Source organism: Condylura cristata, unplaced genomic scaffold, assembly GCF_000260355.1.
Source record: "Condylura cristata isolate star-nosed mole 26May11 unplaced genomic scaffold, ConCri1.0 scaffold00008, whole genome shotgun sequence".
Taxonomy (NCBI): Eukaryota; Metazoa; Chordata; class Mammalia; order Eulipotyphla; family Talpidae; genus Condylura; species Condylura cristata.
In genome coordinates, this window is record NW_004567109.1 from 15459092 (window position 1) to 15483292 (window position 24201).

The window sequence follows — 24201 nt, forward strand, 5'->3', positions numbered from 1 at the left end:
AAATTGAAAGCTTAAAGAATTTAGAGAGAATCAGATTAGAAGTGAGTTAACAAGAATACAAAAAATGGGCCGCTTCTTGCATTTGTGTGCCAAGGTCCTACCTGCTACACCTGTGGGTTGTCTCTCCACTGCAGGCCTGCGGTGCATGGGCCTCATTCAGAACGGAATCTTCGGGACCCAGTGTGGAGCCTGGCGCTTAGTAAGTGCTCGACAGCATTTGTTGAGTTCACTGGCCCTTGGTAGCTACAGAATCCTTCTAAAACCCAAGTCTGCTTCAGTGATTCCCTGGCAGCCCTCTGGATAAAATCCAACCCCCTGTCACGGCCACGAGGCCCACTGTGAGCAGAACCTGCCTCCCTCTGCCCTCCCGCTGCAGCCCCTCCTCCCACACCCTCCTCTCCTGCTGAGCTGAGCCCGAGATCTGCAATCCCCCACACTTGCCAGGTTGTTTCATGCCCTGTGCCTTTGCTTACAGGGCACCCTCTGCCTGGAGCGCCCTTCCCCGTCTCTGCCTGCTCAGCTTTCCATTATTCTTCAAAGCTCGGTGCAAGTGTGTCCTCCTTTAAGAAGACTTCCCTGCCTGACACCCTCACACAGACGGGGAAGAGACCCTCCGGCTGCGCTGCGGAAGGTCCGCTGCTGTCTGCCCCGCCACTCTGGTGCCCTGTGTGTCCTGGGCTGAGGGCATCTGAGTGTGCGAGTCCCAGCGCCCAGCAAAGCGCCACGTACGCGCAGGCGCTCCAGGAAGCGCACCGTCCCCGGCGCACCCGTACCGCGTGGACTCATGATGACGTCTTGAGCAGCCTCTTCCTTAGGGGGCCTCAGTTTTCCTCCCTGCAAAATGGGGTGGGGGAGCTCAGTGGTCTCAAAGGGCCCTTCTGTTGGGCGTGGAAGTGACGGCGTGTGAAGCACAGTTCACTGCATGCACTGTCGCCCGCTAAGGGCGGAGCACGCTGTCATGCAGCTGCACACGTGACACCCAGGCACGGCCACCGGGAGCAAACCCGCCTGAGAGCAGCACACGAGATTCCACACAGAAGTGTATGTGGCCTTCTGCGGAGACGCTCTGTCCTCCCAGCCCCCGTGGACAGTCAACCACGGGCCCTGACAGTGAGAAATTCAGCAGCAGCCAGGGCTGCCAGTCCAGGAGCAAGTTAATATTCAAGGAATGCGCCTCCTGCAATATGCATGCCCAGAGGCTGGTGTCCTGTGGGGCTCTGCCCTTCCCAGGCCTGCACACGCGGCTCCCCTCCCCCCAAAGCACCTAGTGGGGGACAGTCAGCCTGTGTTGGGGCCAGTGGTACTGAGGACTGGACCTTTAACTACTTTCCCCTTTTGATGCCCCACGGGGGCCTTAAGCTCCACATTTATTCACTCACCATTCACTCATTCCTTCGTCAACAATAACCATGAAAGCCCTATCATGTGCCAGGCAGTGGTAAGTATGTCAGTGAATATCACCCTGCTCTGTCCTCAGAGGCTCACAGCCTTGGGAGGGGGAAGGGACACAATAAACAGGAGCAGGTGCTCTCATCAGATTGGAAGAGGCAGTCTGCGGAAGGACAGGATGAGGTGATTAAAATGACTCAGATGGGCAAGGGGCTGGAGGAAAGCCTCTGTGAGGAGGCAGATTTGGGGCTTCAGTCTAAAGATGAAGTGCCAGGGCCTCCCTACTGGCACAGGGATTAGTCTCAGCACTGTGAAGCTGTCGCAGCCACTGCAACATGAGTTCAATCCCAGCCAGGGAAGAGACCCCATGGCACAGCAGACCTCTCCTGTCCCACCTGCTGCTCCCCTCCGCAGTGTATTTCAGTCGATCTGCCTGTTCTGCTCCCCACTCTTGTCTCTGGTGAATTATCTCACCCATCACACCTCTGTACCCCAGTTCTTGTATGCATACATAGATAAAAATAAATCTTAAAGGAATAAAGATTAAGAGCCAGTGAAGTAGATAACCAGGAAAGAGACTTTCAAGTGGTGGATACAGAAAATGCAAACCATGACATGTATTAAGGTGCAGAAAGGGGGCCATGTGGCTAGAATTTGGTCGAGGAGAGTGGCAGGACATCCTGCAGAATGGTGGGTGGAGTCTAGGTCAGACCCAGACTCCTGGGTGTCAGTGAGGAGCTTAACTTTTTCTTTTAAAGATCTATTTATTTATGCATACAGAACTGGGGTACAGACCACAGGTGCAGGAGGAGGGCTGGGGGTGAGAAGATTCACCAGAGACAGAGTGGGGAGCAGAACAGGCGGATTGAGGGAGCACACTGCTGAGGGCAGCAGCAGGCGAGTCAGGAGAGGTCTGCTGAGCCATGTGGGTCACCTCTGGGGTCAGGGGTCCACCTCGCACTGACATGGCTGCGGCTAGCTTCCAGTACCACACTTTAAGCTATTGCGCCACCAGGGAGGGCCGAGGAGTTTAACTTTTTTCTAAGAGCACTGGAAGGTTCTTTAAAGTTCTGGGCAAAGAAAACAAACCCCTTCTTCCCCCAGCTCCCCTCCTCCTTGATATCCTTCTTAGAGACTGTCTTTTTCAGCTTTATATTTCTAAAGTCCAGTCCAGGGCCTAGCATAGACTGGCATTGCACAATGTGTACTGAATAAATGACCAAGTCAGGCTCTCCCGGCTCAAAGCATTACTTGAATGGCTCCGTCTTCCAGCTGAACCCTTGGGCAGCTCAGGACAGATTAAAACATGCAGGTGCCCTACCCACTGAAAAGAGTCTGGTGTTCCCCATATAAAATTCCTAATAGAAACATTGCTAATCCATGAAGCATGGTGCTTACGCGTGTGCTGAAATTAAAACAACTTCTTTTTGGGTTTTTCAATTGCAAAATTCAGGATGAGTTCATTGAAGCAGAGTTTTTTTCTGCTCGTGTGTGTGTGTGTGTTGCTATTGCTATGCTGCCACCCTCACTGGACTTAATCTGCTTGCTGGGTCACCCAGTGCTAGATGGCAAACTTGGCTCATCTGTCCCCTTGGTGATGTGGTCTCGGCTGCAGCCTCAAGATAACCAGGACACCATGGTGGTAGGGCCTTCGAGACAGCAGGCGGCCAAGCCACATTGTGGCAGCTTCTCAAGGCTGCACTGGGGTTCACAGCTGCTCAGTATGAGAAATCTGGGGAAGATCCCTTGGGGCCACCAATGTTTGTCCCTACTCATCCCTGACCCTGTGAAAATTGCACAAATTGAGTGAGGCCCTAAGAAACTCAGAGAGGTTGTTTAACTTTGCAAGATCACCCAGCAAGTTGGAGATGCAGTTAGGATTTGTGCACAAGCCTGCAAACATCCCCTTACTGAGGTTGCGTGGGCACAGCTGGGGTGGATGCCAGGGGGCAGAACCCACCTGTTTGTATCTGGGTCCATGGAGCTGGCTAGAACAGTGATTGTGTCAATGAGGTGACTTTGGGTCCCCACCTAAGGGTAGGGGCTGGTTGCTAGGAGAATCCAGCTAGTGGTTAGAGTTGGGTATGTATTCAGCTGCACCTTCAACCTTGTGGACAGGAGGTGTGGCTTAAGATTGAGTTCCAGTGGCCAGTGGTTTAATCAATCATGCCTGTGTAACAAAGCCTCCATAAAATTCCAAAAGAGAGCTTCTGGGTAGGTGACCACGTGGACATTTGGGGGGAGCAGCACACTCAGGTGTGGAAGCTCTGCACCCCCTAGTCCCAAGCATCTCTTCCATCTGGGTGGCTCTGAGTTGTGTCCTTTTGTAACAGACTGGTGATCTGTGAAGAAAAATAGAACAGTGGAGCTGGACCCAACCCTCCCCCAGCCTCTTTCACTGACCAGCTGGGCTCTAAGCCTAAGTTCAACCCTCCCCCACCTCCATTCTGGGCCTGGAGAAGGACTTCCATCCCCTGGTCCCAAGCGGGTTCCCAGCCTCACAGAGACACAGTGAAGTCCCCCAGGAAGGGCTCCGGAGCCTGAGTGAGCACAGCCCTTGGGCTCTGCATCAGGATTTGCTGGCACTTCTCTCCCACAGGTTCTGTCCTTCCCTTACTCATTCAACCCCCGTCATACCTGCTTAATGTTCAAACCTTGCAGGGAATTAAATTCAGGCCCCACCTGGGAGGTAAGTTGGTTCCCCCTCCCTACCTCACTGCCCTCCTAGAAAACAGGGCTCAAAGAAAGCAGAATTTGTGGTACTCAGGGAGAATGGGAAGGTGGGTGGCTCAAGGAAGCACCTCCCCCCCCAGATTAGTTTTCCCAAGCCAATCCCAGGCTAAGCTCTGCCTCAGCCGGGTTCCAGCATTGTCCCCTCCAAGTGGGAAGTGACAAATGAGCCTGAGGAAGTGGAGGGGGGAGCTGACGATCGATGGCATTAACATGTGCCCAAATTAAATATTGACTTTCTTGGTTGACTCTAGGGACGTCTGGATTGATAGCTAGGGCTGCGCTGTGGCACCACAGGGGATGGGGACATACTAGCCCGGAGCTGGCCCAGCGGGGGGCTGAGGTGTGGGAGGAGGGCTCACTCCTGCTCCCGCCTGCTCTGGAAGCAGGAGCAGGGCTGGGAGAGGGAGTCCAGAGTTCCTGGGAGCTGAGGACTTTGTTGCCTGTCTATCCCTGCCCTCATCCCCTCAGGATCTGTGGCTGGCCCGCCACCCAACAAATGAATCAATCTTGGTGATGATATCCATCACCAGCTCTCAGGACCCTGCCTCCCGGGGTGGTAGGGCTGGTTATTTTTGGTCTGTCATTACGAAGGATCTTGGGGCGGGGGGTGGGGGGTGGTAAGGACAGTCTTTCCATTTCTAGAAACATGTCATCATCTTCTCCCGCTAATTTACCTGCAGAACCTAGAGTAGTTAGTCCCTGAGCTTTCTCTCTTTTCACCAGCGTCATTTCTTCACCTTCCACTCCAACACAGCTTCTTGCCATGCCACTGTCCCTAACTCACCCTTCTCCTCAGTAACCGATCTGTTTGTCTACACACCTACTTCCTCCTTGAAACCCTGCCTTGACTGTCAAGGTTAACACGCCCAAGGCCAAAGTCATGACCATCTCTTTGGTCCGAATCAAGGCACAGTCATCCATTGGTGGCTAAGACAAAAGTCTAAGAGTGTTCCTTGGCTCCTTCTGTACTGTCCCCCACCAGGGACTGAGGATTCCACCCACTACATACATAGATTCCATGCCCTCCCCCTGGCACCCCCAAGTCAGGCCCTCCTCAGTGGTCTCTTTCTACATTCACTCTCATTCTTCAAGGATGCTCCATCCAGTTCCCACCCATCCAGAGCAATTCTGCTCATAGATGAATCTGACTGTGCCAACCCATACTCAACAAACTTCTCAGATTTCCACTGAAGAGCCAAACCCTAACTGGAACCTCCCTGCCCTGGATACTTAGCACAAGTTTGGAGAGTCTGGGGGTGGGGGTAGCAGGCTTCCTGGGGTTTGGGGCCTCGAGGATGGCAGGGAGGAATGATGGGGATACATAAGGCTGGTTCTAAAAATGTCCTCATGGAGAACCCCTGAGCTTCCAGGGTGGGCGTGAGGAAGTCTGGAGGGATGTGAATCCAGAGAGGAAGAGAGCAGCCTCCTCACCAGGTGCCCCTCAGTCACCTAGACCACCAAGCTTCCTACCAACTAGTATCTAAAGGAACTGAATTAAACCTGACTGCATTTTAATGCCTTCCAAATGCCAGTCCCAAACTGCCTCCCTCTTCTCAGGTTCTCGGGCCGCCGCAGACAGGAAGACAGGCTGTGGGGTGGGACAGGGGCAGGGAGAGCATGCGCCTCCCCCAGTTCTGCTGAGGCAAGGTTCATACCAGTCCACAGGTCCCCTCAGAACCTTCTACTTCCCCATCCTCCCTCCCTGCTCACCTGAATCCCATGAACCTAGATTCCAGCAACACGAACTTTGGACTCAACTCCATGCTCGCGCTGTGTCTTTGCCTCCTTAGACCCTCATCGTGACCCAGGGAGCCAGGTCATTCATACTCTTATCTCGTTTGTTTTCTTTTTTTAAGGTTTACTTATTCATCCAGAACTGGGGTGCAGGCCAGAGGTACAGGGGTGGTGAGAGGCTTCATCAGAGACAGAGTGGGGAGCAGAACAGGCAGATTGATGAAGTACACTGCTGAGGGGAGCAGCGGGCGGATCAGGAGAGGTCTACCGCGCCATGTGGGTCACTTCCAGGGCGGGGATAGAACTTTACACTGAAGCGTCTATGGCCAGCTTGCAGTGCTGTGTCCTAACCCGCTGTGCCACACTCTTACCTCGTTTTTAAGGACCAATTGACTTCCCTAAGGCCACTGTCTTTGTTCTGCCTAGGACTGTGATGCCCAAGGGGGTAGTCACTACACATAGTTGCTGAGCACTCGGGATGTGGCCAGGCTGAATTGAGATGTGGTCTACATGTGAAAAACATGTAGATTTCACAGATTATGAAAAAGTAACAGCTCATTGGTAATTTTCTATAATGATTTGTTTTGGAGGGACAATGGTTTTGATATATTGGATGAACTATTCTACTAAAATGAATGTCACCTACTTTTTTAAAAAAGACTTTAAATGGCTACAACATTTGAAATTACCTTTGTAATTTGCCTATTCTTACAGGACAACCCCAGGATCTGGTCACATGAAGTTAGCAGCAGTCTGCTCATCCACGACCCTGCCACAGTCTGGAAGGCAGAGGCCTTGGCTGAGTTTGAATTAGCCTCATTGGGCAGGTCCCTTTCAGCACCCTGGACAGCACCCAGAACTGGTTTCCCACGGGAGAAACTGGGAGTGAAGGTCTATACCTCCTGGAAAATTCTCCTTGAGAATATGCTCAAGTCATGATCTGTGTATCCAGTGAAGAAGGCTGGTAAGGATTCTAGCTGTACCTGCTTCATTCATGTGGTGCCCTGGTTGAGCACAGAAACCCAAACAAGGTTGGCATGGATGGTAGCAGTAAGACAGTGTTAGGTGTGTGCCAGGGTGGAGGGAGCCCCAGTAGAGCTGGTGGAGGGGATGGGGGGTCCAGCAGTGGCATCATACGGGGCCAGTTGGGCTAGGTCTGGGGGGTGAAGGAGAGCTTATAGTGTAAGCAGGAGGGAGTTCCAGGCACACGGGATGGCACATACATAGGCAGAGAGGTGGGAGAGATGGATCAGAGGACATAGGCAAGATCCAAACCACCAAGGACTTTGCACTCCAGGTTAATCTAAGTCTTAAGCTAATTCTGAAGGTTTCTGAGCAGGGCAGTGGCCTGGACAAGTCTTCATTTTTGAAAAATCACACCTGGGTCATACGGCAAAGGGTTGGAGACTAGAAGCAAAAAGAAAGACAACAGGGTGAGAAATTCAAGTCCAGGAAAGAAATGACAGGTTGTTAGATGTTATCCAAATGGAAGGGCCGGCAAGCCAGGGAACTGTCCAAGGTGACACAGCACCTTGTCACTCCACCTGGGAGGCTGGAGACTGAGAGGTAGAGAAGAGCACAACCTCAACCCAGGAAAACTCTTCCCCTGAGATGGGAATTTCAAGTCTCCAAGCCCTCAGGAGCCCCTGTTGAGGCTGTGGTTGCCATTTGTGTAGAATCAACAAGGCAAACAGGAAACTTCCTCCTCAAACCAATGCAAAGAAACGGCAAGAGGGAAGAACGAGCACTGTAGCTCAGGGAATGAGGATGACGCCTAAAAGAATAAAGCTGCCATGGAGCAGCAGGCGGGGTGGGGCATCTGGTGGCACTCAGCCACAAAGGCCCACCCTGTCTCTGCAGCTTGTGGCTCCTGAAAAAGCAGTTCCCTTCTGCCCAAGCTGTGGTTCTGCCCCTCCTGGTCACAGTCCCAATATAGGCAGTTCCAAGCTCTGGGAGTCTGAGAAAGGCAACTCCCTCTCTGAGCCTGACTTCCTCATCTGGAAAACAGGAGGTGGAGGTCACAATATTGATCTTGAAGACTCAAATGAGGTGGTACCCGAGGGAGCACGCTATGTAGTTAAGTGATGGGGCTGCCCCAAAGGCGGGAGGTCAAGAGTAGGGCTAGGGTCTGGAAAACCCAGAGCCTAGGACGCCCACAGGTTTCGGATGCTGCCCACAGCATCCTTAAAGGCCCCAATTCAGAGAAGATGGAGGTGGTCTGGGCACCACTCCTCCAGCTGGCACTAGGCCTGACACCCCCCACCCGGCAGCCATCTAGGTTTATTCAGACCCAAGCCCCTCCCTCTGACCTCAGCCAACCCAGCAAATTTTTCCCTGGCTCACACCAGCCTGATGCCCACTGCAGACCCACCCGAGCCCTGGAACTGGAATCTACCACACCCAGCTCCCTGCTGTTCCCCTGCAGCCATGAAGGGCACATCTGGGAAGGCTGAGAAGACAGGGGGGAGTCCCAACCTGGCAGCTGGCCTGGGCTTGAAAAGTTGCAGCTCTGCCTCTGGCTATGGCCTTAAGCGAGTAACTTCCCATCTCTGGCCTCATCTTCCTATCCAGAAAATGGGTGACTTAAAACCTACCAGCAAGGTTGTCATATTGGGTCGGCAGTTGTGTGTGTGTGTGTGTGAGAGAGAGAGAGAGAGAGAGAGACAGACAGACAGACAGACAGACAGACAGACTCCTGGCGCAGAGCAGAGCATAAGCCCAAGCACCAAATGGGAGAGCTGACACTTCCCAGGGCTTATTCTTGGCCAGGTGCTCACTAAGTGCTTCACAGACATTTGTTTCATCCTGTAACAACCCTGTGAGAAAGATACTATTACTATCCCCATGGAGATGGAGAACCTGAGGTCACTAAGCTGTGCCCTGGCTCCAGACAGAAAGTCTGGGCTCCCCGGCTCCAGGGAGTAGCGGCCATGACCATGACAGCCCTGGAGAAGGCCAGCTGTGAGGACCCTGGCCCACATTCCAGTTTGCTTCACCCAGGCCCTGGCAGGAGAAGGGTTCCAAGGTCTCCCAGGCAGTTAGGACAAGGATGGAGTCAGAGCCTAGGCGGCATCCTCCCAGTCGGGGCTGCTCTGACCCCATCACACACTTGACAAGACCAAGTGAGGTAAGCCAAGGAACAGAGAAGCAAAGGGCTAGGCCTTCAACTGGGGAAAGCAAACAGTTCAGCAGCAAAATCCACAGAGTGAAGTTTATTCCCAACAAAGTTCCCCTCCCCCTCCCCAGCCCGGGACAGGGACAGACAGGCTGGGGGAAGACGGGCCTCCAGCGGCTGAGGTGCCTCTGAGTATCAGGGACGGGCCCTGGCCCCCCAGGCCACGCGGTGTCGGGCTCCCCCAGCCCAACTGAGTCCACTGCGCCTCCCTGCCCAGCCCTCGGGAGAGGGGAGGGGGCGCTGGCTCCTGGGTAGTTCCAAAGTGGAGTGTGAAAATAGAGAGATATATATATTTATATGCAGGGGCAGTCCAGCGCGGCCTCACACCTCTGTCTGGAAATCACCATCTGGTGGCTCTGTGGGCTCCCAGGCTGCTGTCCGGTGCATAGCCAGCCGTTCTCGGGGCTTGGGGGGCAGCGAGCCCAGTGTCATAGACTTGAAGGTGCTCCAGCTCTGATGTCGCCGCTGTTGGGACAGGCTGGGACGCTCCCCGGGGCTGGGCTTCTCCTGTGGGGGCACCGGGAAGGGCCCATGGAGATGGGCCAATACCCTCTCACCCACTGACCAGAAGAGCAAACTGAGAGGGCCCAGAGCAGGTCAGTGATGCCCAAAGTTACTGAGCAATCAGGTGCCAACGGAAGTTCATATTCGGGTCCAGCTGGCTCGAGTGGGGTTCAGAGAGGGACATTCAGAATGGTGCTCTGGGGCCATGTCTCACTGTCTGCCCACTCTTCTCAAGACCCAGGGAGCACCCACAAATGCTCACTGTCTGCGCCACAGGGCTCAGCCCACATGTAGGCCCTTGGTGAGGAGGTGAGGTTGCTCAGCAGAGGGAGAAGCCAAGGAGGGAAGGAGTCCCCCAGGCCCACCTCACCTCCACCCAGCCCACTGGCCGCCCCGTCATACACTTCTCTCTCTGCAGCCGGGGCCAAGGGGCGGGGTCCACCCCAGGGGTCACCGCGTAGGGTCAGGCTCTGAGCTCTGCGGTGGGGGCCGTCCCAGGAGGGGTCCTCACCTTGGCCGCGGACTGGCTGCGGTAGCGGTCGAAGGTGTGGAATTTCTGGTTGAGCTCATGGTAGAGTTCCGAGTGCCGTTTCCGAGTGTGCATCACCTTCTGGGAGCCAGAGGGCGTCAGAGGAGGCACTCCCCAGTGGGTCCCAGCACCCCTGCCTCCTGCTGGCCCCTCTGGGACAAGGCCTGGCTCTCTTTTAGCCCCTGAGCCATGTGCTAGAGCTGGGGGTGCTGCTGGAAAACACAGGCTTGGGGTCTGGGGTCTCCAAGGGGCTTGGGGCTACTTTAGGAGCAGACCCTCAAGAGGCAGATGCCCCAGGCAGACACCCCCACACCCCGCCCCAAATGCACACACAGCCCTTACCTCAAAGTCCAGATCTGAATATCGTAACTTCTTTCTCTGGAAGGGAGCAACAGGAGACAGTGAAAGAGAAGCAAGCTTTTCACCACATGCAAAGGGCTTAGAGACAGGAAACCTGGCACCTCATGGTCTGCCACCCCACCTGCCCCAGCCCAGGCCTAGGAGTTAGCTCTCCTTAAAGGGAAGCCTCTGGGAGGGCGGGCGCAGGCATGAAGGCCTGGGGGAGAGGGAGGGAGGCCCCACCAGACACACACTCCTGCCGCCCTTGCGACACGCAAGCTAGAAGGTGCAGGCAGACGTCCAGAGCACATGCCGGCTCAGGCCACACGACACGGAGCTGCTCTGCGTCCCATCCCTGTCCGCCCCATCCGGCCCCATTCCCTTGCCAGCAGGGGCTCCCCTCTTCCTGGGAACAATTTGCAGGAACAACTTATGCCAAGATGATAATTACTTTTCTAGAATTTGGAGTCATTGTGGGTTGTGTCTTGGTAAAAAAAAAAAAAAAATCCAAAGACCCAGGTTTTCTGCAACCTTCCTTTGACGCCTCCATGCCCCTTGCCCTGCCAAATCAGACCCTGCCTCCCTGGCCTCCCTGCCCCTCACGCCTCTCTGGGTCCTTACTTGCCCAAGACCACCGTCAAGGCCACAGCAACCTACCCAGAGTGCAGCGCCACTCACGAAGGGGCCTTACGGTCTGAGAACACTGGCCCCAGGAACGCTTGTGAGACCAAGATCAGCTTTCCCAGGTCGTATGGGGACACTGAGGCCCAGGGAGGGGTGGGGATCTCCCGAGCCCGGGCCTGGCAGACACACCAGCTTCCCGGCGCCGCTCTCGGGCCCGCCCACCTCCAGGCTCCTTCTTCCCCACCACCGGCCTGGCTTCTCCAGCGGCATGCCCCCTGCACTCTGCCAGATCTTCTGCTGCCCTTCTCTCACACACCTCCCTTCTGGGCAGTAGGACACGGCTCCCTGCCCGCCCCCCATGCCGCAAGCACGCTGTGTAGACAATAAAGTCAGCGCCCGCACCGGCCCCAGCCCCGCTGCCCGGCCTCCGCCCCACAGTGCTGCCCACACCCGAGCCCTGACATCCTTTCTGACCCCCAGAGGCGCTGCCCCATCCAGAGCTACCTCCCAAATGAGGAGCCCGAGTGCCCACCGCACCCACCGCGGCCCAGCTGGGCGGGTGTCCACAGAACAAAACCTGCTGCGCCGGGAGCCGCCCCAGGAGCCGCCCCTCCCCTGTGCCGAGCGGCGCTTTCGGTCTTTGTCCCGCCTTCCTGTTTTTGCCATCTGCGGCAGGAGCAGGCACCAAATGTTCGCGAAACATTTTGGGAGAGAAACTAAACTTGCAAACCCTCTAGCTGCTAACTTAATTTCCTCCGTGCGGAGGATGTGCAGCGGGTTTCTGAGGCCAAACACGAGCAGCCAGCGATGGCACATTCGTGGCTCCTGCCCTCATCTGTGCAGCTAGAGTTCCGGATGCGCCGGGCGTCCACCCTCGCCACGGGGGGGCTGTGCCCGTGACGTCCTGCAGGGTGCAGCCTCAGGAGGAAGGTGGGGGCGTCTACAGAAAGCAAACAGGGACACAACGGGGCCCACAGTCTCTCCGGAAGTGAGGTCAACGGCCGCAGGCCCCTGTGCGTGCCTGAGGCCAGTGCAGGGCTGTGGACAGCAGCCACTGCCCCCACGTCCCACTTCCCGCCTGCGCTACACGGAGACACTTTCAGATCACTGACCCTCACGACAACGATGTGAGCCGCAAGGTCTCACCGCGGACCGGCCACCCGAGCGCTCAGGTGGGCCCGGCCACTCTCGGCCCACCACGCGGCTGTGCAGCGCCTGCCTGCGCCATGCAAGGAGTCACTGAACAAACTGACTGGACTGACCAGTGCACCTCGGCAGGGAAGTCCGGTCCCACGTGAGTTTAGAGGCGCCAAGGGCCCAGAGCCGCCGTGAGAAAGAAAACAGCAACAGACCAGGTGCTGCTCCGAGCCGGGTGCCCACTGCCCCCTCCCAGCGCACCGGTGATCCCCACAGTCAGCACGCAGGGCAGGCCCAGCCCCCCGCATGGTCCCAGGCCTCACCTCCAGGGAGCCCAGCTTCATGGTGGAGCCGGGCACAGTGCGGGGCATGGTGCGGCTGCGTTCCCCGGGCTCGGGCACTTGGCGGGCGCTGGGCGGCGGCGGCGGCTGGAAGGTCACCCCGTAGGGGTTCTGTAGCGACCCGTAGGCAGGGCCCAGCCCCAGGCCAGAGTGGTCCACGGAGAGGAAGCTGGGGTAGCCTTCGGTGTGGGTCAGCGCCTTGGCAGCCCGCCGGGGAGTGCCCTCGGGCCGGGCCCGCGGGGCATCCTCGACACCCCCGCCCCCGCCTCCGGGCTGCAGGCTCAGAGTCCGCCGGGGCAGCACCATGTAGTCCCCCTCCGACCCCGGCTCGGCCGGCCGGAGCCACGTGAGATCCAGCTGCCGCAGGCCGCCCTCCCCGCACATGTACACAGGGTTGGCTTCCTGAGGGGGCGGTGGCTCTCCCAGCCCTGGCGAGGCTGCCATGGGCACCAGGATATTCCCAGGCAGTGGTGAGAAGCTGAGGCCACCCTCGGGACCCACGAGGCAGGACTTGGGCTCCTCGTCCTCGTCCAAGGACAGGCGGGACAGGGTGCCCGTGATGGTGGACGGGTTGCAAGTGTTGACCTCCTTGAATAGAACTGGGGGGCAGGAGGAGAAGAGAGTCAAGCCTTGAGAAGGAAGAGCCCCCCCCAGACACCCGCGCCCGGGCTGGGGAGGTGCCAAGCCTTTGAGCTTGGACAGTGGAGAATGTGTCCCCAGAGAGATGGTTTAGTGGCTGGTACTTTCACCCCCAGAGGGGTGAAGGAGACATCTATCCCAGTGGCCCAGAGAAGGCAGGACAAGGAACGAAGCCAAGGCCCAGTTCCCACGGTGCCCTAGTGAGAGCCTAATGTCTGGACCCCACTGCCCCAAGGTTGTCAGGAGGGCCTTGCTCCTCCCCGGGAGACACATAGGAAAGAGGATCTGGTGAGAAGCAAGGAAATGATTCAATAATGAAGAGCCATGATGTGCCAAGTACCCTGCTAGGCATGCAGTTCCCCTAATTAGCTTAAGGCAACCCCCTCCCACCCTAGGGGACAGACTTCTCTTTGCAGGAACATAAGGGAGGCGCAAGAGGTAAGCTGTCTGTCCAGAGGCACACAGTGAGCGGCGTTAAGTTCTGAATCCAGTTCAGGGCGGTGTGACTCTGAAGCTGGGTCCCGTAGCCAAACCCACACCAGTCCTCCCATGATGTAACAGGGGCCTCCCACCCTTCCCCTGCCTGGCACCTTCCTCAGCTCGGCCCCAGCAGACTCACCTGTCTGACAAGCCAGATCCACATCCTTTTCAAAGTCTGACTATAGGCAGAGAGGGAAAGAGCAGAAAGGCAGAGAGAATCAATGTATCGGGGAGGGGGGACTTGGGGGACAGAAGCTAAGGTCCTTCCTACACACCCAGAGGTGCTGCCCACTGCCCAACAGAGCCCAGGGGGCCCAGACATGGTTCGGTTCCACCTGACAGGTGGCGAAACTGAATGGGGAAAGGAGCTGCCCGCCACGTCATGGCTGAGTCGGAAGCAAACCAGACCTCTGTGCCTGCCCTGCCATGGTGGAGAAGGGGCGGGGTCTGGGGAAGGGGCAGGCCCGCCGCACCGCCCAGGCCTCCTCGCTCACCAAGATCTGCAGCTGCCCATTCTTGCACGAGTCCGGGGAGTCTTCGCTCTCATCCGCCCGGCACACACCCATCTGGCACTTGACCACGTCCTGGACCTGGGGGCGGCAGGGGCCTGCTGGGCCTGAGGCCACCACAGGGCCCCTGGCCAGGCTGCTGGGCCTCCCACCCCAGGCACCCAAGTAGGTGTGGCAGGAAAGAAGCGGGCCCCGCCTAGGGGAAGGTGATGACACTGGGCCATGTCAGCTCAGCTTCCACACCAAGGGCCACCCGGCTGGGGACCTGGCCAGGGCCTCAGAGGCCTCGTCGGCGCGGGGAGAGAACTGCGTGGGAGGTGGGCGGGGGGCAGGAGACGCGCGGGCCACCTCTCGGCGCAGGAAGCAGTGCACAGCGGTGATGACAAAGCCCTGCGCAGAGTTGAACACGGCGAAGAGGGCCTGGAAGAGGACGGAGCGGCGGTCTGTCATGGCCAGGACGGCAGACATCCAGGTGAGCGCCAGCAGGGGCAGCACCACACAGGAGCTCCAGAGGGACGCCCTGAGGACAGCGGCGGAGAGCCCGTCATGGTCACAGCCCGGGGACAGGGTGGGCTGAGCCCAGACCTGAGCCCTCAGCCTCAGGCCCTTTGACTGGGGAAGGGAGACAGGGCCCCAACGCCAAGACCTCAGTAGTGTCCCCAAGCAGAGAGGAGCTGAGGAGCCGGAGGCAGAGAACTGAACAGAGCGGAGAACGCGGGCCGGACCAGGGACCAGGGTGATGGGGAGGACAGACGCAGTGGGCCTGAGTCAGAGACACAGGCTGCATGGGGGGGCGGGTGGGGGTGGAGAAAGAGACGGTGGGAGAGAAGAGGGAGGGAGACAGATGCAGGTGCTGTTTCAGCCCCCATCTGCACAGAGTCACAGGCCGGGGTCACAGCCCCAGAGATTCCAGGAGAGGAAGAGGGAAAGAGGGACGAGTGCAACAGACAGCAGGAAGCATGAGACAGACAGACGGAAGATGAAGCAGGCGGCTCTGCTTCGTCTTTTGCAGAGGGTGTCACAAAGCACACAGCTGTGGGGGAGACTGGGGGGCACTGGTACAGCAGAGGCCCTTCCCCTTCGGCTCCCCAAGGAGGCACCAAGCCCCCAGGGGCCACACAGACCCTGTACAGAAAGCTCAAGCTGGGACGGGGGTCAAAGCCAGCATCAGGGCCAAACCCACACGTCTCCTGCTTCCCTGACCAGGGAGGGCAGAGGGAGGAAGGCAGATGGGCCCTGGCGTCTAGGCACCGGTGCCAGCCCTCCCTCAGAGGCGGCCGCCTGCGGGGACACAGGACGGCCCTGCTGGGCCAGGCGCCACCCCAGCCTGCTCTGCCCTGCGAGCACATGCTGAGTCAGGAAGGGGCAGGCACCACCCTGGACACTGCGGATAAGCAGGGGGCCAAGACCTGTCCTAGAAAGAGTGGTTGGGGCGGTCCGGCCTGGCAGGGGGTGTGCACGGTGGCCTCCAAAACCCCGGGGCCGGCGCCAAGACTAAGAGCCTAATCACAGCCCGAAGAGCTGCCGCTGATCAAGCACCAGCTCTCTGCCAGGCCCTACGCTGAACACTTTACATACATTAGTTCACACTGTGATCAAAACAACTCTGATAAACAGACATGGGGGTTATTATCCCAATTTACAGATGAGGAAACTGGAGTGCACCCAGCTGGGCAGACAGAGCCGGGACACAGACCCAACTTGGCTGCCTCCAAAGTCAGAGGCGATGGCAGCCCAGCCAGCGGGAGCTTCTGCGCACGGAGCCACCTCCACAGGCGGAGGGTCCCCGACCCCGGAGTGGGCAGGGTAGAGCTGGGTGGCGGAGGGGCAGCTGGACCCGTGTCCTGCGCAGCAGCTTGGACCCCCGGGGGTTCACGCGCGCTCTGCTGGCATGACTGAGGCTTTAAGATTTCAGCTGCCAGGGCGAGGGGAGGGGAGGGCTGTGGAAGTCAGGTGAGAGGGGGCTGGGTGGGGGGTGTCTCAGCGAAATAATCCTCCACCTCCAACATTCTCTGTACCCCAACCGTGAGCCTGAATACCTCTGAAATTCCAAGTCTCAGATTCTATGACAGATGATAAGACTATGATTCACTCATTCTAACATTTCTAGCTTCTGATTGTCTTATTCTAAGATTCTGTCACTCTAAAATTCTAAGGTGCTGTAGGCTCAAGCATTCTACAGGCCTAAGATTCTATGAGACCTGCAAGTTGGGGGTGTAAGGAGGGGTCTGCTGTGCCTGGATCAAACAAGCGGGGGTGGGGCGGGGAGCAAGGGGTGGCGCAGGAACCCAGCATTTTCGGAGGCACAGACATTCACTCCTGGTTCCCCTTTGCCACTTTGACAACGAACCCTTGAGCGCGTGTAGCAGCTGGCAGGACGCTGGGCTGGTAACCCTCCTCCTCCCACCATGGACGTGGCCCCCCCCCACCTCCCGCCCCCCAGGGGGCACAACTAACATGGCGTTCCTGGCCGAGGCTGAGCTGAGCAGGGGGCTGGGGACCGCTCCACACGCTGAGCAGGGGAGGAGCAGGCTGGCCCAGGGGCACCGCTCCGACCTCGGGGGCGGCACAGACATGGGAAAAGGGGGGAAACACATGGCGGGAGGAGACGGGGCAGCGTGAGCCCCGAGTGGGGTGGGGGGGGAGGGCAGATGAGAGAAAAAGAGGAGGGTTAGGGTGGGTGAGGGGCTGCAACTGAGCACTCCAGGTGCCCACCTCGCCTGCACCCTTGACGCACCAAGGTCAGGGAGCCCCGGAGGCACCGTGAAGCCCTGGGACTCCGAGAGCGGCCAAGGCAGGCCCACCCTCCCTACACCATTTCCCACAAGGCCAAATCGCAGAGACCCCCTTACCCGGCCCTTTGCTTCTTAGATTTGTCTGAGATGCCATCTCGCGCCATGAGCTTGTTGAAGACGATGATTCCAATGAGCATATTCACCTGGGGGCCCGGGGAGTGGGGTGGCGGGGGTGGGTTGGGGGAAGACAGCATTACGAGGCGCCCTCCTGGCAGGGAAACCCCAGGTGGGAGCAGGAGTGCAGGGAGGGGCAGACGCCTGGGGCCACGCCCTCCCGGGACCCTGAGGGGCACATACCAGGACAATGACAGCTGCAGGGCCCACAAAGGCGTAGAGCAGGCCGCCCTCCAAGGAAAGCCAGCAGCTGGGGTGAGAGAAGACGAGGGGATGTCAGACACCCACAGGACGACTCCCCCACCCTCCAAGGGCCCCTGCACTGCAGGCCACCTCGACGACAGGACCCAGCTGAGCCAAGGTCAGAGTTCACCGGCTCTGCTGAGCCCCAGCACCCTGCCAACCACGGCCAAGAAAGCGGAGCCAGCCCAGGGGCTACCTTGGGGTCAGAGAGGGCTGACCGATCCCTGAGCTAAGGGGTTCTTAGAGACTATCCAATCCCAGCACACCCGTGGAACGGTCAGGGGAAAGACCTGCCCAAAGTCCCACGGCCGGTGTGGGCCAGGACTGCAGCCCGAAAAGGCCCGCTGCCCAGTCTGGCACCCCGACAGGTCCATGACCCCTGCTGCCCACACGGGAGGGCCACGTACTAGCTGGATGTACCGTATCCTTTGGTGCGGGTAAAGCCAACAGACACGGCCACCACCAAGGCAGGCAGACCTGGGGGAGAAGCGGGACCAGCGTGAGGAGCTGATCGTCCTCAGGGTCCTCTCGTCCTCCCAGACCCACAGCCAGCTGACGCCTGTGCTCAGAGACCCCTGGGCTGTGGCCAATGCCAAACCCTCGCCCCCACCCAGGCCCGGTGGCAGAGTCCAGCATGGGGCCTGCTCACCCCAGCCCAGGCAGAGGAAGCGCTTTCGAACCAGGCGGGTGCGCATCCGCCCGATGACAGCCAGGTAGGACTGCCAGGCCTCAGTGAGCACCCAGCAGAAGGAGGACAGGAAGAAGAAGTGCAGGAAGGCGGCCGTCATGGTGCACACACCCTACAGGGAAGGGGGAGGGAGCCCTGAGCAGCGGCTGGGCGGGAGGTGCCAGGCTTCCCACGTCCACTGCCGGGCTCTGCCATGGCTGCCCACCCAAGCTCCACCCCCCACAGAGCCCTGCCAGGCACCCCCGCCTTCCTGCACCCACACACAGCACGACACAGGCCCGGTGACATGCACACAGCACTCAGCATCCGGGAGGCGGGCAGGCAGGCTGCCCACGCGCAGACGGGGCTGGCAGGGAGGGGGACAGACAGAAGCATCTGCCACGTCATGGCCGGGCGGGCCCCACGCCTGCACTCAGCGCTGGCACTGTGGGGCGGCTGAGGGGGCACGAGGAACAGCCAGCACCAGTCACCCACAGACAGGTGGGCTGGCCTTGCTCGGGCTCCCACACGCCCACAGACATGAAGGCCGAGGCTCAGGAAGGCCCCCCGCCAACATGCACGCGCTCCGCTCACGTACGCGGTCACAGATGTACACGCTCATCCCTGAGCACACACACACGCCCTCCCCGACGCCCTCACGGATGCTGACAGTTTCCCACACACACCCCACCCGCCACACAGCATGAGTGTACACAAACATCCACCACGGAGCACATCCACACAAACATGCATGCCGCCCCTGCAGACACGCTCCGCCCTCACCCCTCATCCCACTCCCTGGCACCCCGTGAGCGGGCACCTGCCTTGCTCAGCACCCGCGACTGGCCCACAAGGATCAGGATGTTGGACGCCAGGATGGACAGGCAGAAGTTCAGCAAGATGATGGAGCGTTCGGATTTTATGAACCTGCCAGGGCACAGCAGGCAGACAGGGGCGCTGGCTGACCCGCCCAGGCCGGGGGACGGGCCGCTCCCACCGCCAGCCCACTCCCGCCCAGCACCCAACCTACCTCCAGAAGGCGGCATAGATTGCGAGGAGGGTGAGCAAGGCCATGCAGGACACGGCACAGCCGATCACGAGGGGGACCGAGGGGGAGCCTGCCAGCTCCAGGGTCTGGGGGGGTGGGGTGGGAAGAGACAGTCAGATGGGTGCCTGGGAGAGGGCAGCTGTAGGGTGCCCACCTCCTGCCTGGCACAGACTCGCACCTGCACCTTCATCATGTCCACACACACAGGGAAGGTTCATCACAGTAGTAACATGTGCACAGAGCAGACCCAGTCACATACGTGGACACACATGCTCTTTCACACACAACCAGACACACGCACGCACATGCCCAGCGTCACCCAGCCACCACGCCCCCAGACGTGGCGAGCACCATCCAGGCGCGCGGGCTTTGGGTAACCCTACAAGCACATCTGCTCAGACACACGCTTGGGTTCCCAGGTCCCAGGCAACACCGTGATGAGGGCAACGGTAGCCGGCCTGGCCCAGGCCCTCTCCCCCTCACTCACCAGATCCTTGGGCGGCTGGGCCAGCACGGCAAAGGTAGACAGGCGCTGGCACTGGCAGCGGGTATGAGCAGCCTGGGTTTCCAGGGTCTGGCAACTCTCAGTGTCCCAGTCCCCAGAGCTGGCATCGCTTGGGTGAGGGGAGAGGCAGAGTGAGCCCTAACCCGCCTACACACATGGCCCACCCCTGTGCGGGTCACTGCCCAAGGCAGGTCCAGCTGGCACTCCAAAGGCAGGCAGCTTGGAGCCCAGCAGTGCCAAGGACCCCGCTGGCCTGCAGGGGGAGGGCCCCTGCCTGAGGGGAACCCCAGGGACCACCACTCCCTGCACGGAGCCCCTGCTCAACTCACGCTCTCGAGTAGTCCCAGCTGGCACAGTGGGGATCCGTGGTGCCCTGGGAAGATGTGAGCGTGTTGTGGGGAGGGGAGCTCCCCACCCTGACCACCACCCATCCCGCTCGCAGACACCCATACAAGTGAGAGGGCCAGGCTGCTCTCAGAGCAGACCAGCTCCCTATCGGTGCACACAGGTATGTGGCCACCCGTGCTGGGTCTACCGAAGATCCTGCCGGGGGCCCCACTCACGTTGATGATATAGGAAAGCTCCACTGTGATGAGGGGCTCTGCTGGTGGCTGGGTAGGGGGACGCACGGTCACGGTCATCACCCGGGATGTGACAGCCAGCGGGGGCCTAGTGGACAGGTAGTGAGGTCAGCTCCTGCCCGAAGACGCAATCAGGAACCCCAAAAGTCCTTTGGACGGGAGGTGGAGGGCTAGCAGCAGGACCAAGGCCACAGGAAGGCCTGGCGCTCAGAGGGGCCTGGCGCTGAGAGGATTCGCGGTGAGGCTTAGGAATTCAGTCCAGCAGTCCCTGGGCCGCCATGAAAACTGGACTTGCGGGCGGCCACGGAGAAACGCCCACGTCCAGAGCCAGGTACGGGGTCCCTGAAGCTGCAGGTGGGTTTCTCCGAGGCCAGCACAGGCTCACCATCCTGGCTCTCACCTGGCACTCAGTGGGCCCTCAGCAGCCCCAGCCAAAGACTCACCTGGGGGGTGGCAGGATGAGGCCCAGGGTGCGGAAGAGCACAGCACCGATGACAAAGTAGGAGGCGGCCTCCTCGGGGTCCGCAGGGAGGAGGCGCTGGTGGGAGTGGCCTGGGCCAGGCGGCACCGTGCCCGGGCCTCTGCCCCTGCCAGGGCCGCCTGCTGCCCCAGGTGCAGCCGGCTTGCCAGGCGAAGAGAGGCTGAGCACCTCCTTGGGCAGGAAGAGGCGGTCTTCCGAGTGCCGCACCCAGTCCTTCATGCCCCGGCGGCCGCGCATGGGGAACGTGATGTCGCTGGACACGGCCGAGATGGGCTCTCGCTGAATGCTGATCACTGCAGCGAGAGGGGCAGGCGCGGGGGGGAGCGGGCGTGGGGGAGACACAGACAGAGGTGGGTGCAGACACAGAAGCAGGAGTCAGGCAGCGCACGGACACAGAGATAGAGGGGGACAGACGTGAAGGGGGACAATGAGGGAAAGACAGAGCCCAAGGAAAAGGACAGGCAAAGGCCTCAGAAGCCACCCCTCCCACGGGCTGGGCTCTGCCACGCCAGCACCCACCCCCGCCTGCCTCACCCAGGTTGTCCGTGACGATCAGAGAGCTCTGGAAGGCCTTGAGAGCGTCGCCCACCAGGTGGATGAAGTCCTCCACAACACGGAGCAGGTGTACAGAGCCAGGGGACACCTGAGAAGAGAGCGTGTAAGGGCCCGGGGCGGGGCCGGTCCTGGGGAGGCGGTCAGAGCCCAGCGCCTCACCTGCTGAGCGTCGTCCCACTTGTCCTTGTTCTCTGCATCCACCATGAAGCTCACCACCTGGAAGAAGCGCTGGGGAGACAGCAGAGTGTCGTGCAGCCCCACAGGGACCCAGTCTCTGCCTCCCAGGCAGAAGTCTAGGCTTCTAGCTCCGCTCCCTTCCTACCGGAGAGAGAGGGCTGTACCTACCTGCACATCATCAGCCGAGGGCACGTAGGTGGCCCTTTTGAAGGTGTCGGTGACGTTCCTCAGAATGTCCACAGAGAAAAGCAGGTCCCCGCTGTAGTAGGTGCGCCGGGCCAGCAGCTCCTGCAGGCTGCGCACCACCTGGGACATGCCCTCACCTGCCAGCATGCGCTGCCCCTTGGCCAGGTGCTCCCGCAGCTGCAGGTGACAGGTACGTTACTGTCACTAGAGTATCAGGAGCCGGGATCAGCCCTGGCCCATCCTGCTCCTGTCTACCTACTGCTTGAGTTGGGGGCGCGAGAGGGAAAGGTGAGACAGCTGCTTGGAGGGGCTCACGGGGGAGACACAGCCCAAGGAAGAGACCCAGAGACAGAACCCCCAAAGAGACTGGCAGAGAAACACCTAGAGCGGGGAGGTGTGCAGATGCACGCAGGGACGGGGTGGGGCTCCACCCTCAGGACCGGGGTTCTCTGGAGTGTAACACGCTTGCGCGTTGGCTCTCCAATACGAGCGCGAAGCAAATCCCGCCCACCAGTGCCAGTCACAAGCAAACGCGGGCATACCAGCCACACCTGTGACAGCCCGGAAGGCCGGGGCCTGGGCCTGGCACACAGAAATAGTTCAACTTTGTCCCTGCCTTCAAGGAGCCCCCAGTCTCACAGGGATACAGACATTTCAGTGAGCACAGAGGTCGGGAAGACACCTGAGCGCCGGGCCTTGGAGTACGAGTAAGTTTGCCAGACAAGGAGAGGCAGGGCCAGGCAGAAGCGGGCATATGCCAGGGCAGGTGGGCAAGAGTAGGAATCTTTCCACCCCCAACCAGAGTCCGGGACAAGCCCTGCGTGGCCCCAGCCCAGCGAGGCACACTCACTGACAGATACAGGTAGCGGTACTCGTGAGAGATACAGCGGGCAAAGCTGGGCAGCCCCCAGTAGGCCACGCCCTGGGCACTGAGGAGGCAGCGGCGGCTGGCAGACCCTGCAGGGGCACAGAAGGCATAGTGAGGGGGCTGAGCTTTGCTCGCGCCACACCTAAGGGTGGCGGCTCACGGAGGTGGGGGCCCAAAAAGGGGCAGTGAGAATGGGGGCCCGTGGGGGAGCCGCGGCCCCTCACCTGAGGCATTGGGGGGGCACTTGTTGTAGATGATCTCGCCAGCTGCCGCCTTCTTCCAGGTCATCAGCATCACATACTCGTCCCTGCACATCTCATGAAAGGCTGTGGGTACAGCGGAGGGGCTCAGCCGGGCCCAGGCGCTAGTCCCAGCCCCCCAGTCCTGGGGGCATACCTGGGCAGCGCTTCTCACTGCAGGGCTTCACCTCCTCTCCCGTGCCCTCGCAGGGGTAGCCCTGGGCGCCCGTGGCCTGGCACATGCGGAAACGACGCTGCCAGCCTGTGTCGCACGTCTTGGAGCACAGGCTCCACGAGTTCCACGGCCCCCACTTGCCATCAGCCGCTGTGGGGAAGGGGGAGTGAGCGGCCGGGCGCCCCACCCCTGCCAGGGCTGCCCCCCACCACCCCTGCACCGAGCACTCACCCGGGCACTCCAGGTTGCCGCACTCTCGGGTGTCAGTGAGGGCGCCCGTGCACGTGGCCCAGGCTGGGCCCGCCACACTGCACTTCCGGCTGCGCTGCTGGGTCCCATTGGCACAGGACGTGGAACAAGGGCCCCAGGGACCCCATTCTAGCCACTGGCCTTCCACTGCATGGGGAGACACAAGCAGGGGCGGGCATTGAGCAAGGGGTGTGGGGACAAGCAGGGGCAGGGCATCACAGGGAGATGGCACACTCTGCTAGGCACTCAGACCTGAACCAGGCCAGACCCATAGGAGAGGGGTGGATGAAGGGGGGCTGGAGAGAGCAGGTGGTGCCTAGGCCTGGTCCTGCCTGCCTGTCACCAGCTTCTCATCTCTGCCCACATTTAAGCCCACCCACACACTGCCCAGCTTCAGTCCCCTCACAGCCCCGCTGTCCCTGGGCACCAAAGTGCTAGGAACAGCAAGAGCAGCCCAGGACTTAGTGGGGTGCAGCACCCCATTTCCATGGGCTGGGCGAGGTCACCTCCCACGCTGGCAAGTATATGTCACCAGTCTCCCCATGCTTGGTCAAAGCTCATGGAGCTCCCAAAGGTCACGGGACACTGGGCCTGACTGCCTCCCCAGGGTCTCCCAACCCCCACCCAGTAGGGCAGCGCCCACCTAGCAGCCCACGGGCGCTACTGACCCGGGCAGGCGGCCATACTGCAGAGCTTAGTCTGCAGCTCAGGACCCTCGCAGGCCTTGCCGCCGTGCTGGGGGGGCACGCAGGTTCGCATCCGGCTCCGAGACCCCCGCCCGCAGCTGCGGGAGCACAGGCTCCAGGCACCCCACTCCTCCCACACGCCGTGCACTGCAAGGAAGCACGTGGCCGGTGGCTGGGCGGCACCTTGGCCCCGCCCACTGACCATCCGCCCACCAATCAGGAGTTCCGGCAGCTGTGTGACCGCTCCTCATTGGCTCTGCCCTGGGTTCTGTTGCCAGGGTGATCGCTCAGGGCCCCCAGGACTCCGCCCTTTGGGGGGATGTGGAAGACACGGGTTTCAAGTCCCAATTCACACAGGATGCCTCCTGTGGACATCCAGAACAGGGAGACTAGGATCACCCCAGGAGGGGAGCCAGGGGGCCTCCGCTCCTGGGGGGCACAGGAAAGCCCAGGAAAGGATTCAAGAACCGCCCCTCCTCGCCCCTCCCCAACCCACCCC

The 24201-nt window shown here is 60.0% G+C and overlaps 1 protein-coding gene across 1 annotated transcript in view; it reads right to left on the reverse strand.

The window, feature by feature from the left end:
* Positions 1-9060: 9060 nt before the first annotated feature.
* ADGRB2 (adhesion G protein-coupled receptor B2) overlaps positions 9061-24201 on the reverse strand; it is a 34741-nt gene continuing 19600 nt past the window's right edge. The window contains exons 5-30 of the mRNA XM_012722764.1: positions 23685-23849; positions 22999-23163; positions 22750-22917; positions 22578-22679; positions 22336-22442; positions 21468-21662; positions 21282-21350; positions 21102-21210; positions 20530-20860; positions 20069-20174; positions 19835-19878; positions 19488-19614; positions 18983-19086; positions 18777-18879; positions 17935-18085; positions 17693-17762; positions 17226-17292; positions 16986-17071; positions 16591-16689; positions 14482-14653; positions 14119-14214; positions 13764-13803; positions 12488-13104; positions 10407-10442; positions 10047-10142; positions 9061-9538 (exon numbers count right to left, since the gene is read on the reverse strand). Of these exons, the coding sequence (XP_012578218.1) occupies positions 9353-9538; positions 10047-10142; positions 10407-10442; positions 12488-13104; positions 13764-13803; positions 14119-14214; positions 14482-14653; positions 16591-16689; positions 16986-17071; positions 17226-17292; positions 17693-17762; positions 17935-18085; positions 18777-18879; positions 18983-19086; positions 19488-19614; positions 19835-19878; positions 20069-20174; positions 20530-20860; positions 21102-21210; positions 21282-21350; positions 21468-21662; positions 22336-22442; positions 22578-22679; positions 22750-22917; positions 22999-23163; positions 23685-23849 (3611 nt within the window). The 3' untranslated portion in view covers positions 9061-9352. The remainder of the gene's footprint in view (positions 9539-10046; positions 10143-10406; positions 10443-12487; positions 13105-13763; positions 13804-14118; positions 14215-14481; positions 14654-16590; positions 16690-16985; positions 17072-17225; positions 17293-17692; positions 17763-17934; positions 18086-18776; positions 18880-18982; positions 19087-19487; positions 19615-19834; positions 19879-20068; positions 20175-20529; positions 20861-21101; positions 21211-21281; positions 21351-21467; positions 21663-22335; positions 22443-22577; positions 22680-22749; positions 22918-22998; positions 23164-23684; positions 23850-24201) is intronic.